Source organism: Condylostylus longicornis, unplaced genomic scaffold (assembly GCF_029603195.1).
Source record: "Condylostylus longicornis isolate FDR11 unplaced genomic scaffold, ASM2960319v2 ptg000641l, whole genome shotgun sequence".
NCBI classification, from domain to species: domain Eukaryota; kingdom Metazoa; phylum Arthropoda; class Insecta; order Diptera; family Dolichopodidae; genus Condylostylus; species Condylostylus longicornis.
The window spans coordinates 1-17,745 of NW_026578594.1; the positions used below are offsets into that span (position 1 = coordinate 1).

The following is a 17,745-nucleotide window of genomic DNA, read 5'->3' on the forward strand; positions in this document are numbered from 1 at the left end:
TTCACTTGTTGTTGTCAAAAATATGTCTTGAATAATTGGTAATGCAGTCGACAAGAAGGACACTGATGAGTCAGAGATCTCATTCTCACGGTATTCACGATTTTCACGATAAGTAAGAATTGAAGCTGCTGTTGTTGTTTCTGCCAAATACTCCTCCACCGCTCGAAACGTCTTTTCATCTTTTAATTTGGAGAGAATCGTTTCCACTCCATCATTCAATGGCGGCCACCCACGATCTCCTTCTGGTTGAGATGAAGATTTGATGTTCCTCCAAGAAGGTTTTGTCATTTTTCAAACCTATTAATCAAACTTTTAATCTGATCTTAGAAATAACCACATTTATGTATGACGAGAGTCTTCGGATAAGTGGACACCCGATTCGATCAATCTCATGAAAATGAAAGATTAAATTAAAGATGAAATCAAAGATTAAATCTCTGAAGACGGATTTGTTGAAGCATTTATCTTTGTTTCTACAAGTTCAGCCACTTCAAGCAATTTTGATCCTCTGATATTTCAAACAAGTCACTGAAGTGGTGCATCATTTCGTACCTCCCCAAAAGTATGAAGTCAGCGATTTTATTCGTGAGCGAAGTGGAACGAATGTTCACCTGAAATATCCGCTCATTTAATTCTCAATCTGGAAGACGCACCTCAACGATTTTTGCCCCATTTTTGTAAGCATCCCATGGAACATTGCAAGCAGGAACAACATTGGCGCTCGTTCCGACAACCTGAGGCGGTTCACATGCTCGTAGTTGAAATTATAATGCCAACAGGTTGCCTCGATTAAAGCGCACTTGTTGGCATTGGCATTAATCTGTTCACATAACGACGCCTATTAATCAATCTGACTTACGAGCATCAAATCGCACTTTTTAACATGTTCATTGCAAACTGCAACAGCTCTTCTGGGAATAGACTCCCCTGACCAACAGGATCAAAGCGTCCACAACAGAAAACTCACCGAATAGAACGGCGTTTGGCTTCAAAATTCCTCCACAAGGACACTGAGAGATAGAATCATTGAACACTAGATTGAAGGAATACAGATGAATAACCGGATAATAGATATAGATAGAATATGGAAAGTGTGAAGCGCCGAATTGAGCCATACAAGACACGCTTACCGTGAAGCGGAGTCTCGCTCAAGAAGGAGAGCAGATACTTACATGGGGGTGGCAACTTGTCCCGAAATGATGCTGAAGCAACGACCGCTTTATCGAGGGGTTCTATTTTTCCACATTTTAGACACACAGACTCCATCAGTGTTCCATGATACTCAACAACATTTTGACTTCCTGCCTCTTGATGAAGGTGATCCACATTCTATAAGAAGCAACAGACGCCAGAAGCAATGCACCTTAATGGTATGATAGATGATTGAGCATCTGTACCTGAGTGACGATGCATTTCAGTTTTCCGATTGCTTCAAGCTTCGTCAGTCCAAAATGCGTTCCATTTGGTTTCGGATCAAGCGTCTAAGTCGAAAGCTGTGACAGTTTCAAACAGTTTCTTACCCCCAGAAACTCAGAAAGCAAACTCCAGAGCTTGACGGGATACCGCTTGAATCCCCAAATAGTTCCACAATCAACAAGACTGTGTCTACGGACACTGAGTCACGCATCGCGTTACAGGAGTTCTTACTTCGCCCAAACTCCATCAGACGGATCTCGAAATGTAGGAATTCCACTCTCAGCAGACGCCCCAGCGCCAGTCACCGCAACGATATATCTGGAACCAGATCTCTCTATAATTTCGTCTCTTATGTTCTACTCCATCTATATCCTTGAAATCTATTTCTATAATTATTCCATACCTTGCATTGACAATCAGATCTGCTAAGTCTTCTATTCCTATCACTTTGGTCTCTTTACGAACAAAGTACGTGCTTAGTTGACCCATAGAGATAAAAACTGAGTGACTGCACGCTGGCCACACATGTGACAGAAAAATAAGAACGACTCTTCTTCTCACTTCCTCCAAGTCACAATCGATTTGCTGAGTTTTGCAATGCGCGCTCTGTTAATCGCCCCAGTTTGCGAAACCCAAAATAGACCAGGATTTTTCTTTCTAACATCGTTGAACGGAAATCGCAGATACATTAAATTTTGAAACACTTGAAGCATTCGTTCTTCAAAATCGCAAAGAGTTTTCAATATCTGGCCTCGATAGAGATAATGGGGACGCAGTTGAAGAGGAAGAGATTCGGCTGAAGCTGCAACAGCCTCAGGGTAAAGATCGGAAGGGAGGCTGTTGACAGAACGCCACATTGTGATTTCAGCGAGACGTTCTTGTTCGCGATAGGGACGATTGAAGATCTGCAGAGAGAGACTGAAGCTTGATGAGGAAAACAGATTAACCGTCTAACATTCCTACCCGTTTCTTCTCTTTGTAGAGCTCGTGCTTGCGGGTGAACTCGGCGCGTTGCTCCGGAGTTTCTGTTGGCTTCATCGGCGCACATATGATGTCGAGCAATGCCATAATGTTTGACTTATTCTCTAAAAATCTGACTGTCTCGGCAACAAGGGGGGGGCGGAATGTACGGAACGTATTTCGTGACATCATTTTCAGTTCTTCGAACATGCTTTTTTTTTATTTGAATTGCTTTCAGACGATGTGGGGAGATACGAATCAACATCTGGTACAGTGATGACTAAAAATTCGTAACCAAAAGATGTTCAAAGAAGCAAAAATGTTCAAAGAAGGGTTAAAGATGCCAAAAACGGAATAGCTACAGCAGTGACGCCAGAAGAGATAAAGTTGACAAGATTGTTATCAAGCAATGGAATCCCGCTAATGCATTGAACACCAGGCGCGGGGTCTTCAGTGATGAGAGTCGTTGATTTGATAATTCCTGAGAATTGAATTGTTGCGCCAAGCAATGAATCAAGTAAACTGCCAATGAGACCAGCCAAGAGACCAACGAGGATCAGGGGCCATTGCGTAACGATCAGGGAAAAGTATGTCGTTGTCGTTGAGTGACAGAAAATAATTGTGAAAATATAATGAATTAAACCTTGATAAACGCCGCCTAGAAGACTGAAAATCAGACCTAAGAGAGTGACGCCTCCATTAGTTCCGATTGGGACAGTTCTCCATGGTTTAGTAACGAGAACTGGCAAGTGAGCGGAAAATACTGGACCGAGTTCAGAAGCAAACGTGTCGGCTGAACAGCATGAGACTGCGGCGAGAACAGCAAGATGGAGATGCGATGCTAACAGTCGGGCTGGTGTTGTTGATGGAGAGAAGCGAAAATCAACGGGCGACTCCCCATGCCCGATCAATCCGATTGTCACCAGACAGAGAAGAACAACGACGCCGCAGTTAGAAGCAACTTGCTCCCAAGTTCGTTGACCTTCTGGTTTATAATTAGCTTCGAATTTTTGTTTGATGTGAGTCCCAATTTTCGTCACCTTCGATCCCGATATTAAGAACGCCACAATTGATGCACAATAAACGCCTGATGTGATAGTGATCAAATAACCGAACAAGTAGATGATTGGGACTGCTGAGGGAACAACACTCCGTTTTCGTAGTGCTCCTAGTATTACAAATGAAACAATGATCAGAGCAGCTGCATGCCGAACGGGTGAAATTGCAAGATAGTTGTTCCGTATGTTTGGATGAAGAGCGATCGCTATTAAAATCGGGAAGAATCCAAACAAATACAGTCGTCTGGATTGCAGCATGGTGCGGTCCTGCTAGTGTACTGGCAAATGGGACTATAGACGAAGCGAGGCAGTTCTTATTGTTTTCGCAGCGGGAAAGTTCTCGACGCCTTTGATGTCCAAGTGTGGGAAAGACGCTGTTCCTCCGTGCGCGAGTCCCGTGAGCGTCACCCAGTCCGATGATTCCACGCGATTTCTGATTTGCGGAGACACCGATGGAGAGTTCGCCACTTTGGCATTTCATCTCCGAGCCGTCGAGCAACGCCAAGGCCCTTTCAGTTTCGTTTTGTGTTGTGGGAAGTTTTTCGGAGACAATAATCCGCTAGAGATTTCAACAGTCTCGTCAAGTGCGCAGGAGAACGTTAAGGGCTCAGAAGAGAAGAACGGGGACTCTCAAGATCCGAGCAGCTCAAATGCCTCATATATCAATGGGGAAGTACAATTTCCTGTTCCTGTTTATTTCATTGATTCGAGCGCGTGCCCGATTAGTGAATATTTGCGCGTGGAGCATCCAGATGGTCTCGCGATTACATCAACTTTAAGATTTCTGGGAGCTTTTGGATTCTACAATATTTCTGGATTCACGATTGGATATCTCTGTGGAAAATACGACTCAAGTGTTTTTTTTGAAGAAATGGACGATGAAGAAAGCATAGAGCTACCCATTCATGCCGAAGCAGAAGAAGAGGCGCTCAATGAAAATGTGTCGTGCAAAAATGTTTCTGATAGCGATCGAAAAGGAAACAGAAGAAAGTTCTTTGGAGGACTTTATTCGAGCTTTTACTGTCGTTCTACACTTCAAAGACTCAAAGAGATAGGAGCGACTCACATCGGCAAGACTGACATTTTCGTCTCCTGCGAATGGCCAGCAGGACTTGATGAAGCGCTTCTTGTTCAACAAAAACAGGATTATGCTTCTGTGATCGCGTTGAGCCAACAGGAGAAATTGAAGTCGTTGAAGACAGAAAGCCTCCTTTCATCGTGAGTTGTCAGGATTACAAGTTCGCTCATGATGGTAATCTTCATGATGGTAATCTTCATTTCAGGTCCCCCGCAGTATCTGAAATAGTTGAAATGCTTGAGCCGCGTTTCCATATTGCAGCCGGTGAAGACGTTTTTTATCAGCGTCCAATCTATAGAACATCTGAAAGAGGTATGAGAGTATTTCCTGGTTTGAATTTCTGAGACCTAAGGGATTGATACGTCTCTCTCTCATGACTCAATTCTTTCATGACTCAATTCTTTCATGACTCAATTCTTTCATGACTCAATTCTTTCATGACTCAATTCTTTCATGACTCAATTCTTTCATGACTCAATTCTTTCATGACTCAATTCTCTTTAGGTCTCGCTTCCAGATTTATCGGTTTGGGGCCTTTACGTTTTGCTCAAAGGGTCGCAGCGGAGAAACGTCTTAAGTTCATCCATTCTTTGATTCTGAAACCAATGACTAAATTATCTGATCAAACAATATTAGCAGTCCCATTGTCAAGCACCTCGAGTCCTTACTTTTCTTTGTACAATCCCCGAAGCACGTCAATCACATCCCAATCACTCGAAAGTCCTTCTCGTTTCAAACGTTCTCGTTCTGAGTCCCATCCATTTCCAGCTTCTTCCCCCGCAAGGGTTCCGTGCGTCTCTGATTTTGTCCGTGGATCCGACGATCCTACGGAAGCAAAACGACAACGCGTGTCCGACCCCGTGCCTCCCCTTTCGCAATCGCCTTTGGGAGTTCTCAAGTCTCTTTTCTCAAACAATTCCGACGCCGCTAGCCCTTGGTCCAACAAACCGCGTGATGAGTCTGAATCTTGTACTTCCATTTACGTCACAAACATCCCATACGAAGTTGATCAAGAGAGTTTCATGGAAGTGATGAAATCTTTCGGATCGATCGCATCCCACAGTTTTCCGCGCTCTTCTGAAGGAAAATCAGCAGGCAGAGCGTAAGATCTCGATCACACCATCACATTGTTGTCATTCATATTTGAACGCCTTTTCTAAAGCTCATTGAAATAGTGTAGGGTGTCGATCAGATGAGCATCAGTATCTGATCAGTATCTGCATGAACTCCTTTTCTATAGCCTGTTGACATTTGTGTAGGGCTCGTGATTTTCTTATTTTGCTTTCAGGTGGATAACATACGATGGCATTCAATCAGCAGAGCGAGCAGTTGCAGCAACAGATCGACTTGAAGCTGGAGGTCGATCGCTCAAAATTCAATTTAATCACTCATTTTCGTCTAGAAAAAAGTTTCCTGAAGAGAAACAATTACAAAGAAGATCCTCTCAGGCAATTGATGTTAGACCGCATTCTGGTGAGTGCTGTTAATCCAACTTCTGAGATTTTTTGCCACTTTTCAGATTGCTGGTTTTGTTTGGCGAATCCAAATTGCGAAAAACGTCTAATCGTCGCAATCGGTGACAAGGTCGGACCAAATCTCTCTCTCATCTTCTTTGATTCTTTCTCGTTTTCTCAACTGTTGCATGAATTGATTCCTTCTTTTCAGGTTTATGTAGCTTTAGCAAAGGGAGGAATTGTTCATCAACATGTTCTCATCATTCCTGTGACTCATTGGCCGAATTTCGTATTCTGTCCCCCTGATTGTGGAGTTGAACTCGAGAAATACATCGTAGCACTACGTCGGTGTTACCGCAGCCAGGTCAGCCCCAAAGACGAGCAAGATTCTAGTTATAATATTCCAGTCGATTTTCTCCGTCATCGGTTATCTATACCGTCGTCGGTTATCTATCTGCGTCATCGGTTGTTTTTTTAGGGAATGGAGGCGATTATTTATGAGCGATACTTTCCGATGAAGGCCACTACAGGGATGCACATGCAGATTCAGGTTGTTCCTGTCCCAAGCAAGTGCGCAGCAAGGAGTTTAGAGGTCTTTCGAGTGAGTGACATCATGGAGACATGCGCATTAATCATCCGCTCTTTTTAGAGTCGAGCGGAACGTGCAGGAGCGTGCCTTCAAGTTTTAGCGAAAGATGAAACAATTTCGTCGCTTCGTCGTCGCATTGTTGATCCTGTTACTCAATCCTACTTCTATGTTGAACTTCCTGGGTCTCATCCGGATCAGGTAACCGCTTTACTTTCAGTTGTTTGTTTTAGAGAATTTTTAAATCTTCAAATTTGTTGTCAGGTGGAGCGCCTCTTGTATACAACTCCGTCCTCCAGCGACAATCAAGCGAATCGCTTGCCCTTCAATTTCGGTCGTGAAGCAATCGCCGCTTTGATGGATATTCCGCAGCGGTCTGATTGGAAGCGTTGCGTTGAATCTGAAAGTGTTGAAATACAATTGGCGCAACAAATGCAAAAGCTTTTTTGTTCATTTCAACCTAAATAGTGCTTCTTTTTCACTTGTGCCTGCCTATAAACTTCAAACTGTTAATTTTTTGGCATGACCATTTCAAACATCTTCTGCTCGTTAGGACCATCATGAGTGTAACAGCTTCACTCCCATTGCTTGATGATTTTCACGTTCATCTCCGACAAGATGAAATGATGGAACTTGTTACTCCAACTGTAGTGCAGGGTGGATGGTAAGAGAGATAGATGTGTCTGGCTAAAATAAGAAATAGATGTCTGGCTGAGATAAGAAATAGATGTCTGGCTGAGATAAGAAATAGATGTCTGGCTAAGATAAGAAATAGATGTCTGGCTAAGATAAGAAATAGATAAGAAATAGATGTCTGGCTAAGATAAGAAATAGATGTCTGGCTAAGATAAGAAATAGATGCCTGGCTAAGATAAGAAATAGATGTCTGGCTGAGATAAGAAATAGATGTCTGGCTAAGATAAGAAATAGATGTCTGGCTAAGATAAGAAATAGATAAGAAATAGATGTCTGGATAAGATAAGAAATAGATGTCTGGCTAAGATAAGAAATAGATGTCTGGCTAAGATAAGAAATAGATGCCTGGCTAAGATAAGAAATAGATGTCTGGCTAAGATAAGAAATAGATGTCTGGCTAAGATAAGAAATAGTGTCTGGCTAAGATAAGAAATAGATGTCTGGCTAAGATAAGAAATAGATGTCTGGCTAAGATAAGAAATAGATGTCTGGCTAAGATAAGAAATAGATGTCTGGCTGAGACAAGTGGCAAGAGATAGATGTCTGGTAGATGTCACTCTGACTAACAGAAATCACAAAGATCAAAATTCTCTACTTCAGTTGTCGTGCATTGGTGATGCCGAACACGATTCCACCGATTAAAAGTTGCACCGAAGCACTTCAATACAAACAAAAACTTCAGAAATATGTGAGTGTATAGTCGAAGAAACAAGACTTCGTGTGGGTTGAAGGCTCCAGAAGTTGAATTTTTGATGACCATTTATTTGGGCCCCTGGGTGGATGTGGATGACTTGCGGGAGAACTCAAAGAAATGCTCTGTTCATGGTGTAGGATGCACACCAGTCAACTCTACTTAATCATTTGTGTTCTGATAGATCAAATGTTATCCCAGGGGAGTTACAACGAATAGTGAAGCAGGCGTCGAGTCATTTGAGTCTTATTATCCGATATTTGAGGCGATGGAAGAATTGGGACTCTCTCTCCACCTGCATGGTGAGTAACGGCGGGCCCGGGATACGGAATTCGCGACGAAGGAATGCAGCAACAAACATTGTTATCACACTTGGCGCCATTCTCTACTCACTGGTTGTTTTCAGGTGAGACTCCCGACGTTGATCCTCTTAGAGCCGAACAATCATTTCTCCCTGAAGTCATTAAGGTGTGTACCTCCTAGCGTTGCTTTTCTATCTTCTCTAATAATTTCAGATTGAGAAAAAGTTTCCTCGATTGAAGATTGTATTGGAGCATGTTTCATCTAAAGCAGCAGTTGACTTGGTTAAGAAACTTGGGCCTAACGTTGCTGCAACAATAACAGCCCATCATATCGAAGTACGTCAATCGTTTGGGACATTTGGGACAATACTGTCAAATTGACATTCGGATTAACTAGAACTGGTCTGATATGTCTATAGGTTATTGTTGACGACATTTTTGATGAGAACATTACGCAATTTAACACTAAACTTCATCCAATTAAACACCCACATCTCTACTGCAAGCCAGTACCCAAGCATAAAGAGGATCGGGATGCAATTCGTGAGGTCTGTCTTTCAGCCAGCTGCAACACAAAAACATGGACACATCTCTCTCAGTTTTTTTCGTCTGACCATTTGCAGGTTATTGCTTCGGGAAATCCAAAGTTTTTCTTGGGCTCAGACTCAGCTCCTCATCCACGGTGATGCTCACTAATCATTATTCCACTGATTTTCTTCTCAGGTCCCTCAAAGAATCAAATTCCTCCCCCCCTGCTGGCGTCTTCACTTCAGCATTTCTCGCTCAGGTTATTGAATCTTCCAAAAATATTTTACGTTGTCTTGCAGTATCTTGCTGATGTATTCTCGCAACTCGGTTGTCTCAATCGGCTCGAAGGTTTTGCATGCGATTTTGGCGCACGCTTCTTCGGCCTTGAACCCAACGGTGAGATCAACACAGAATTCGAGTTTTATTTATCTCTGTCCTCCTGATTTTAGGATCTCGATTTCCTGATCGTCATCTTCAGATCTTGAGTGCCCCATTTAAAGTAAGTCTCCGCACATTGACGTCTTAATCAAGAATGATTGGCAGGTACCAGAAGAAATCAAAACAGAGAAGTCGGCTCAGCTTTCAGTAGTTCCATATCGAGGGGGTGAAACCTTGATGTTCAGTATTGCAGTAAATCTTTGATGTTCGGTATTGAGCAGTAACAGAGTAAAATATGACCAATGTCTTGCAATTGTCAGACCAGTAATTAGTAAGCCGCCTAAACTGTTTCATTTAAACAATTGGGACACGTTTCTGTGTTGCGTTTTGGCACATGCATCAGCAAACCAAATTTCGTCATGACATCCGCTAATGATGATTTTTTCACTTTGATTCATCGAAAAAAAATAGAAACAAGGAAAGAACAACAACTCCGTCCAGATAATTCAACTAGGAAGAAGCCTCGATCAACAAGCACCTCAGAAGACGAACTTAGCCTGCATGGTTCGGATGAACCCTTAGAGTGAGTCTTGTGTCTCCAATGGGCTGAAAATGGCTTCATTCTACAGAAATGACCAGCTGAAACGTTTACTCTCAATTTTGAAAACATCAAATGTTGAATCTGTTTTAAATTCATTACAACTTGCAAATGAGAAAAATCCTAGTTGCGAAGAAAAAAAAAAGTGCAGAAAAATAAGCCAACAAAACAGCTCGACAACTGATGCTTCATCTGAAGATTTGGAAGAACAGGATTTTGATGCATCAGTTCAATTCTGCAAAGTGGAAAGGGAGTCACCGCTTCTGTTGAAAGAACTTGATGACGTTCTGCCTTCGCTTAAGAAAAACGCGTTATATGATGGAGAGGGTTGCAGTCGTGTGAATTATTCTGAACGACTTCCAGCCATGGAACATCGTGATCGTCCACGAAGAAAAGCAAGAAGGAAACACCTGGCAATGATTCGTTCAACACCATGCAAAGTGAGACAATTGCACAGACAAGAAGACGTCGGTGGTGCTTCAAGCTGACGTCGGTGGTGCTTCAACCTGATTGATTGATTTGTTTGATCTCAGCTCTCAACGCTTTCAGTTGCTCTGTGTTTGAGGCACTTTTCTTACTTTTGGGATGGGGGCTGCAAGAAAAGAGCAAGACTGGAGCTCAACGAAAGCTTCACCGCGTGGCGCAACGAGTTGCTGAGACGACGAAGAATTGAATTAAATGCAATTATAGAGGCACAGCAAAGCAAGATCAAAACTTACGAAACCCAATTGGAGAAGCAAGTGAGTTGGAAATTCAATAATCTGCGCAAAGAGTCTGACGGCAGAACGGTATTAGTTGTTCTCTGCTTGAGGAGATCGAGAAGCTGCGAAAATCATTTGACGAGGAAAAAACCGTAAGAATTTCTGTCACAAAGAAAAAAAATATCCCTTCGTAGTGTTTGAAAACCAAAAATGCATCATTGGAGACAGAACGAATGGCAAGAAGCACAGCAATAGCGGCACTTGCAAACAGGCTTGAGATTGAAGTTGAAACAAGGCAGAAATTGGAAGTGAGTTGTGCAACTTAATTATTATTTATGTTCTCAAATCATGTTTTTAAATCATGTTCTTAAATCATGTTCTTAAACAAACAAGAAGCACCTGAGTCTCTTTCATTTTATCGTTTTGAATCGTTGAACAGAAAGATCGCGACGCTCTTGCTGTCGACTGCAATTCCTTGAAGGTATTTATTGATCAGAATTTCGGACTTTATAAATTTTGAATTGTAGGCGAAAATTGAGATGTTGGAGATAAGTGTTGAAAAATACAAACACGACAACCGACGTACATTAGAAGACAAAAATGAAGAATTAAAGAAACTTAAATGCAGATTCGTTTCACTGGTGGGTTTCATGAAATAATCGAGGCAACGCTTCCGAGCCCTCATGTCGTTAAATGCCGTTTGCATTTGCACAAGCTCATCACATGACGGTTTTCTTTAACCTTTTAGACTTCTCAGGAAGCAACACTGAGAAATGAGTGCCGGATGAGGGTTGAAGACTTGCTGGGGCACATGGAACGTTTGACGAAAAGGAATGAAGACAATCTTAAAAAAATTAACGAAAAATCAACGACGATCAACAACCTCGTAAGAAAAAGGGAAACGAAGGGTTTCAAGTTTGTGTCACTGTAGAGAGAAGCACTACAAATCGACTTGGATGACCGTCGAAAAACTGAAGAAAAACTAAACCAAGTTGAACGGGAGAGATTACAACTGAAAGAGCAACTAAAATCCCCGGTAAGAGACGCTCTTAGAAACGAGTTAATTTGTGCTTCAGCAAATGAAATTAAAAGAGACGCAAAAGATAATTGAAGGTCTTCATCAGACGAATAGCGACCTTGATGTGAGTATGAAGGAATTGTGAGTATGAAGGAATTGTATCTATGAAAGAATTGTATCAGCCATTTATTGAAAGCTGTAATGGGCCTTGAACTCATTCACTCTCTCTTTGTCTTCTCTCTGAACAGAATCAGCTTGATGCGCTTCGACGTGAATCAAGTTTGAGAGTTTTAGAAATTGAAAGCAAAATTCGGGAGTTAGAAGAAAAAAATGGAAAACTTTTGGGTAAAAATTGATGAAGGAGACAATCGAACATTCTTGCTCTGCAGCGATGAACGTCCGTTCAAGAAAAGATAACGAAGCACTGAAGGTTCAATTAACAAATTTGGAACAATCACTCGAGTTAAGGAAGAAGGAGTCGATTGTTTCAATTGGAGTGATGGAGAAGGAAATTATGGATTTGAAATCGAAGTGAGTTGATCTCTCATTCATCTCTCGTGCGACTCAACGGTCTGTTTGAACTAACGAAAGTCGAATTGGAAACCTCGTATAACGAAACTGTCTCTCAGACAAGCGGAACTTGAAGCTGTGGATTCGCAACGATGCAAGCGTCTTCACTACCTCGACGATCGTTGCTTGCATCTCGAGAAAGAGAGAGAGCTGTTGATTGTAAGTGAAGCGAGATGATGATTGGGATTGATGAACATCCTACAGCAACGAATCAAATTTCAAGAGTTTGTTGTTTTGAAAGTTGAAGAAGCGAAACAAACCCAGCGTGATGGTGTTCAGCCCTGGCGAAGATCCAACGAATTGCGGGAAGAGAAAGAATATGAGAAAGAGGAAGAGAATGGGAAAGAGAGAGAGGATGGGACAAATGGGACACGCGTCGACAAAGAGGATGGGACAAATGGGACAACGGTCGACAAAGAGGATGGGACAAATGGGACACGGGTCGACAAAGAGGATGGGACAAATGGGACATGCGTCGACAAAGAGGATGGGACAAATGGGACACGGGTCGACAAAGAGGATGGGACAAATGGGACATGCGAAGACAAGGATGGAACAAATGGGACACAGGTCGACAAAGAGGATGGGACAAATGGGACACGGGTCGACAAAGAGGATGGGACAAATGGGACATGCGTCGACAAGGATGGAACAAATGGGACACAGGTCGACAAAGAGGATGGGACAACGGTCGACAAAGAGGATGGGACAAATGGGACAACGGTCGACAAAGAGGATGGGACAACGGTCGACAAAGAGGATGGGACAACGGTCGACAAAGAGGATCGGAAAGAGAAACAGAATAGGATAGAGAGAGAGGATAGGAAAGAGGATGGGGAAGAGGATGGGGAAGAGAAAGAGAAAGAGGCTGGGATAGAGGTCGAGAAAGAGGATGGGCAAGAGGGTGTTGAAACGAACAAGAATCAAGTTGAAATCATTAGTGAAGAGAAGGAAATTGCATCAAGTTGGGAGTCGAAGAATTGGTTTGAAGAAACTGACATCTTAGAAATGAAAGAATCACCACGATTTGGATGGAAGTCGAACGATCTGAAGGAAACACGGAGCGATTGGAATTTGGAGCAAACATCTGATACTAAAGAATATGAGTCTGATTTCATAAGTAGCAACATGAGAGATGATACATCGACTGAAGGAAATATGAGAGACGATGCATCGAGCAATCTTGAAGGAGTGGAATTGTTGTCAATTAGTGTACAATCTGCACAACGACGATCGCAATTGTCCAAGAGAAAAGAAAAACATGAACTTCAGAAGAATCAAGAAGGAATTTTACGGGTGAGTCTGCATGACATTGGGACAGTGATGATGGTGATACTCAGGAAATTGATGTCACATTGGCGCTACACCATTTCTCACTTATACGCTATTCAACAGAATGCCATTTAGCTTATATTGATGTCCTGATACAAACAAAAAAGTACAGAAAATTAGCTGATGAAGCTAAAGAGCTCGAGCTTGTCGACGAGAAGAAGAAAATTGATGCAATACGATTTGAAGCCTTAAAGATCAAATTGAGAGATACAAGGTGGCTATTGGAGGGTTCACATAAATGTCGAGACGAGTGAGAGATTTGTGAGAGGAACAAGTTGTGAAATATTGATTTCAGATCTGCAAGGAAGCGATTTGATCTTCTTCTCGATATAAAAAAGTCGCAACGTCAACGTGAAGAAATCATCGAATGGCTGAAATCAGGAAGATGAAACGCAAACTCTCTCGCCTGAAGATTGGCGTGGCAACCAAGTGTTTAAATGTTGCACACGCTTTAAAATCACTTAAAGAAGAAGCCTGACTAGAAATTACAATGCGGTACCGTTGGTGGTCCCGCTTCAGGGCCGACAACAACATCAGGCTGTTTATCTCCCTCCACAGTTTCTACCACATCTGCAATACCGCCATTTGGAACCCCCATAGTTTCATCAACTGTCACTCCATCACTTATATCATAGGGTTTCTCTTGCGCCATTTCAGCTTTGCGAGCCAACTCCGGATTTTGTGCACTGGAATGTTTTGGATCGAAATTTGGTTGAGGACTTTTGAAACTTCTCTCCTTGAAGTAGACCTCGCTAAAATAATGTGCTTCAACAGTCCGTCCCGCAAATTTCCGTCCGGATAAACTCTGAAGACAAAACGTGTCCCAATCATTAGAATTGCCGGATTGTTGGGTCGCTTGTCTGAAGCTTGGCCTCAGGAATCCTACGCTTGTTACATCGACGCGTATTCCTTACTGCTCGTTACTGCCACTACACGTCTTTTTTGAACACCTACCTTTCTTGCAGCACCTGCCCCTTCTATCGTTTCAAACTCTACAAATGCGAAACCAACATCTGATTCGTCGAACTCGCCAGGTTTTGAACCGGTAATTGGACGTGGAATTTCAACCTTGAGCACCTTTCCAAACTCCGAGCATTCCAAGGAAATGTCATCCACAATTTCGTAATATTCTTTGTTATCATTGAGCTGAAAAACAGGAACAATCTCACACGATCACCACCGACAGGCAACCGCCTACTTCCTCCTTTGTAACAAGATTTGCGAGCATAATGCACCGTGTCGCTATTTGTGGTTTCATCAAATCCCCTCCGAGTTCCTCTCTCAGATTCCGGCCTGCATCTGCAGCCTTCTGCATCACTTCTGATAGACGGCCTTCAGTGATCGCCTCCTCTGCTGGAACTATCCTTAACAGGGATTCGCCAACTATGCGGTGCTCCATTCCACTGCTCATTGCTTTTTGTTGGGCCATCTCACAATACTCAAAAATACAGACTCCCTAAGAAAAGGATATTTGAAGCAAAAAATATTCGAATATTTGAACTGAAGAATATGTGGAGTAATGAAGAACATTCTTACTGCAGCAGGGGAGTCGCCAGTTTCTGGAACCTCGAAGTATTGGAATACTTTAAGAATTCCGTAGCTGCTCAAGATCTGCTTGATCTGAAATCCGAAGCAATTCGAACCAAATTCAAATTCACGAAAACCTCACTTCCTTCTCAGACACCGTATCAGGCAGATCCAAAATAACTAAGCGATCCGGTCTCTCTGCAAACGCGTCGCTAAAAAATCGCATGAGATTCGTGAAGTCTCACCCTTGCGTTTAGAAAAAACCGATTCCAGCAGCTGCAGCTTGAGCAACCTGGACGGCGGCTGACGATTGCGCTACAGCAAATGGCATCTCGGCCATTGGCTGAGGAAGAGCAGCGAGAAGGTGGGCGTATTCAGATGGGTACGTCTTAGGGCGTCCTATTCGCAGCCTGGAAAACAAAGAAAATTAATAGAAACCAGGGCTGCTGCCTAAACAGATTGCCCTTCACTGATTTCATGTCAGTCTACCTCCATTGAAGTAGAGAGACTAAATCAAATATGCACGATCGAAAACAAAGAAAACCGCCTATAAATTTAACGATCATTCATATAATAAGGAAATAGAATAACAAAGCAGCAAACACAAGCAGGCCAGTTGTCTCAAGCTAATCAAGAAATGGAAGATACCGCGACTTACGAATAACCCAAACAGTTGAGTCCGTTTAATTGTAATCCGACTGTTGCTTCCTCAATTGTTCGAAATTCAGCGAAAGCAAAGTGACTATCAGACGCACTCCATGCACGAACAACTGGATTGCCAGGCCACGGAGATGCTTTTATCGAAATCAATGCTGCATTCAAAAATTCGATGAGTTGATTGACTTCAAGATTGGGTGGAAGATTTCCGACGTAAAGTTCCCGAGCCCCTAAAGAATCAGCGCATATGAATTGGTCAATCTGGTGTCATGAACCAAGAGTCCCAACAGAATAACGGGAAATCACTCACCCTTGTGCTGTTCCGCCGTTAGACCGAGAGTTTGCGCGACAATTCCCATTGGAGACGACAGGAGAGGACTCTCCCCGGAGAGAAGACTCGAAAGAGTTCCGGAAATTCCGTTCAAAGATCCAGAGCTTGGAATCAATCCGGAACTCAGAAAAGGATTCCCTGTCGCGTCAAAATTCGCGTCGCGGGGCGGACTGTCGAATCTCCAGGATCGCGAAACCTGCGGTACGGAACGACGTTCCGGGGATTCTACGCGACGTCGCTTCGTTGCGGCTTCGTCTTTCGGTTTCACATCGACGGTCTCTCGCGGTGTGGACCGCCTTGGTGAACGGTGAGACTCTTCTGGACTTCTTGACCGAATGGAAACATCGCGGGGTGACTCTCGCCGTCTTCTGCTTCCAGGCGAAACGCTCGTCCGTCTTCGTGATCGTCGCGGTGGAGTCAGAGATCTCCTCCGATAATAACGACGCTCCGAAGATCTTTGTCGTCTGTAATGGTCGTCATCGTACGTACGCCGACTGACTCTTCTATCGTCGTTCCGATGTCTTCTCCCTCCCTCTACTGAAGGATCCCTCTTCTGTCTCCTTCTATCCGTCTCTGATCTTCGCTCCTCGCTCATGCTACGACGTCGTTTACGACTTCCATCGCTTGTCATAACAAAGTATCAGGAGGAGAAAAGTCGATGAACCTGGGACAAAGAGCTGCCAGTATGAAAAAAAAAACCAAAAAAAAATTCCAGAAGTTTTGGCTTTGCATTTTAATTAACGCACTCTGTGGGACAAACAAACGGTTCAGATGTTTCGTTCTCATTGTGAGGGGCTTGCCTATTATGATGTCACAGGCCTTTGTTGTGACGAACCCTTTCTTTGTCTCTGCAGTCACCAGAAGGGAACGAACGAGTTTCCCAATCTTCTCACATCGATGCGCCAAGAGTGTCATTTTGTTCAAATTGTGATCCTATGGAATAACAAACATAAATGTGAGAGAAATCGAATCCCAGTGTGTTGATTGGGACACCCACCTGAACAAAAAGATCTAGAATTGGATCGTCATGAGGGTCAGATGCCGAGAAGAAGTCAAATGGGATTGTGATGGTCGAGCCTTTGACTCCATAGTAGATTGGGGGAGGATCTCGGCAGTCGAGGAGGGGAAGGAGAGTCTCAGATGCATCTTGTTCCTCATATGGGTGTGAAGGAATCCATGAGGGAGGTTCGAAGGTTAAAGGAGCTCTCATTGCATCTGTGTGGGTTGCGACGAGGCTGGTAGATGAAATTTGAATGGAAGGGTTGGTTGTTGATGATGAATCGAATTTAGATGGAGCGTCTGTTGTACGAGTTGTTGATGTGGTGGTTGATGCATGAAACGATGATGTTCCAGTCTTTGTGGAGGGAGCAGAACCATGTGCCGTACCGTGTGGAACAGAACCATGTAAAGTATAAGGTGCAATTGTTGCTGTTGGTGATGGCTGTGCTGTAGTTGTTGTGGGGGGAACAGAACCATATGCAGTACCATGCGCAATTGTTACTGTTGGTGATGGCTGTGCTGTAGTTGTTGTGGGGGGAACAGAACCATATGCAGTACCATGCGCAATTGTTACTGTTGGTGATGGCTGTGCTGTAGTTGTTGTGGAGGAAGCAGTACCATGTGCAGTATAAGGTGCAATCGTACCATATGAAGTAGTTGGTGAAGGTTGGGCTGGAGTGTTTGTGGAGGGAACAGTACCATATGCAGTACCATGTGCAATTGTTACTGTTGGTGATGGCTGTGCTGTAGTTGTTGTTGAGGGAACAGAGCCATATGCAGTACCATGCGCAATTGTTACTGTTGGTGATGGCTGTGCTGTAGTTGTTGTGGAGGAAGCAGTACCATGTGCAGTATAAGGTGCAAT

At 43.2% G+C, this 17,745-nt stretch overlaps 6 protein-coding genes across 6 annotated transcripts; 3 read left to right on the forward strand and 3 right to left on the reverse strand.

Moving 5' to 3' along the window:
* Positions 1 to 635: 635 nt before the first annotated feature.
* LOC129617798 (NAD-dependent protein deacylase Sir2A-like) lies at positions 636 to 1,905 on the reverse strand. Its single transcript, XM_055532856.1, has 6 exons — positions 1,820 to 1,905; positions 1,648 to 1,734; positions 1,521 to 1,605; positions 1,398 to 1,481; positions 1,173 to 1,329; positions 636 to 751 (listed from the first exon to the last, which is right to left on the reverse strand). Exons 1-6 carry the CDS (start codon positions 1,903 to 1,905, stop codon positions 636 to 638), a joined length of 615 nt encoding a protein of 204 aa, XP_055388831.1.
* Positions 1,906 to 3,786: 1,881 nt separating this feature from the next.
* LOC129617792 (uncharacterized) lies at positions 3,787 to 7,020 on the forward strand. Its single transcript, XM_055532850.1, has 7 exons — positions 3,787 to 4,652; positions 4,718 to 4,824; positions 5,017 to 5,614; positions 5,801 to 5,985; positions 6,032 to 6,255; positions 6,616 to 6,753; positions 6,817 to 7,020. The coding sequence occupies exons 1-7, from the start codon at positions 3,787 to 3,789 to the stop codon at positions 7,018 to 7,020; spliced, it is 2,322 nt and encodes a 773-aa protein (XP_055388825.1).
* Positions 7,021 to 7,112: 92 nt separating this feature from the next.
* On the forward strand, positions 7,113 to 9,734 carry LOC129617793 (dihydroorotase-like). Its single transcript, XM_055532851.1, has 8 exons — positions 7,113 to 7,216; positions 7,849 to 7,936; positions 8,482 to 8,577; positions 8,661 to 8,789; positions 9,069 to 9,165; positions 9,219 to 9,268; positions 9,313 to 9,373; positions 9,619 to 9,734. Exons 1-8 carry the CDS (start codon positions 7,113 to 7,115, stop codon positions 9,732 to 9,734), a joined length of 741 nt encoding a protein of 246 aa, XP_055388826.1.
* A 945-nt stretch (positions 9,735 to 10,679) lies between these two features.
* LOC129617795 (eukaryotic translation initiation factor 3 subunit A-like) lies at positions 10,680 to 13,755 on the forward strand. Its single transcript, XM_055532852.1, has 10 exons — positions 10,680 to 10,754; positions 10,886 to 10,927; positions 10,974 to 11,087; positions 11,195 to 11,332; positions 11,713 to 11,809; positions 11,854 to 11,995; positions 12,094 to 12,193; positions 12,239 to 13,330; positions 13,375 to 13,616; positions 13,662 to 13,755. Exons 1-10 carry the CDS (start codon positions 10,680 to 10,682, stop codon positions 13,753 to 13,755), a joined length of 2,136 nt encoding a protein of 711 aa, XP_055388827.1.
* An 89-nt stretch (positions 13,756 to 13,844) lies between these two features.
* On the reverse strand, positions 13,845 to 16,512 carry LOC129617796 (splicing factor U2AF 50 kDa subunit-like). The gene is made up of 8 exons (XM_055532853.1): positions 15,861 to 16,512; positions 15,552 to 15,780; positions 15,158 to 15,303; positions 15,036 to 15,091; positions 14,903 to 14,986; positions 14,565 to 14,822; positions 14,262 to 14,512; positions 13,845 to 14,052 (listed from the first exon to the last, which is right to left on the reverse strand). Exons 1-8 carry the CDS (start codon positions 16,510 to 16,512, stop codon positions 13,845 to 13,847), a joined length of 1,884 nt encoding a protein of 627 aa, XP_055388828.1.
* Positions 16,513 to 16,770: 258 nt separating this feature from the next.
* LOC129617797 (mucin-2-like) lies at positions 16,771 to 17,696 on the reverse strand (the record flags this gene model as incomplete). The annotated part of the gene is made up of 1 exon (XM_055532854.1): positions 16,771 to 17,696. A coding segment is annotated over one exon (926 nt), but the record flags the coding sequence as incomplete, so codon positions are not given.
* Between the last annotated feature and the right edge of the window lie 49 nt (positions 17,697 to 17,745).

Coding starts and splice junctions, on each gene's coding strand:
- LOC129617798 (XM_055532856.1), bottom strand. CDS start 1,905: ATGGGTCAACTAAGCACGTACTTTGTTCGTAAAGAGACCAAAGTGATA. Junction 1,482..1,520: donor TGCTTTCTGAGTTTCTGGGG/GTAAGAAACTGT, acceptor CTTTCGACTTAG/ACGCTTGATCCGAAACCAAA. Junction 752..1,172: donor GGACAAGTTGCCACCCCCAT/GTAAGTATCTGC, acceptor TTCAACTACGAG/CATGTGAACCGCCTCAGGTT.
- LOC129617792 (XM_055532850.1), top strand. CDS start 3,787: ATGTCCAAGTGTGGGAAAGACGCTGTTCCTCCGTGCGCGAGTCCCGTG. Junction 5,615..5,800: donor GGAAAATCAGCAGGCAGAGC/GTAAGATCTCGA, acceptor TTTTGCTTTCAG/GTGGATAACATACGATGGCA. Junction 6,256..6,615: donor TGACTCATTGGCCGAATTTC/GTATTCTGTCCC, acceptor CGCTCTTTTTAG/AGTCGAGCGGAACGTGCAGG.
- LOC129617793 (XM_055532851.1), top strand. CDS start 7,113: ATGAGTGTAACAGCTTCACTCCCATTGCTTGATGATTTTCACGTTCAT. Junction 8,578..8,660: donor TAACAGCCCATCATATCGAA/GTACGTCAATCG, acceptor ATATGTCTATAG/GTTATTGTTGACGACATTTT. Junction 9,269..9,312: donor TCTTGAGTGCCCCATTTAAA/GTAAGTCTCCGC, acceptor AATGATTGGCAG/GTACCAGAAGAAATCAAAAC.
- LOC129617795 (XM_055532852.1), top strand. CDS start 10,680: ATGGCAAGAAGCACAGCAATAGCGGCACTTGCAAACAGGCTTGAGATT. Junction 10,755..10,885: donor AAACAAGGCAGAAATTGGAA/GTGAGTTGTGCA, acceptor ATCGTTGAACAG/AAAGATCGCGACGCTCTTGC. Junction 10,928..10,973: donor TCGACTGCAATTCCTTGAAG/GTATTTATTGAT, acceptor TTTGAATTGTAG/GCGAAAATTGAGATGTTGGA.
- LOC129617796 (XM_055532853.1), bottom strand. CDS start 16,512: ATGACAAGCGATGGAAGTCGTAAACGACGTCGTAGCATGAGCGAGGAG. Junction 15,092..15,157: donor AGCTGCAGCTGCTGGAATCG/GTTTTTTCTAAA, acceptor ACGCGTTTGCAG/AGAGACCGGATCGCTTAGTT. Junction 14,987..15,035: donor ATACGGTGTCTGAGAAGGAA/GTGAGGTTTTCG, acceptor TTCGGATTTCAG/ATCAAGCAGATCTTGAGCAG.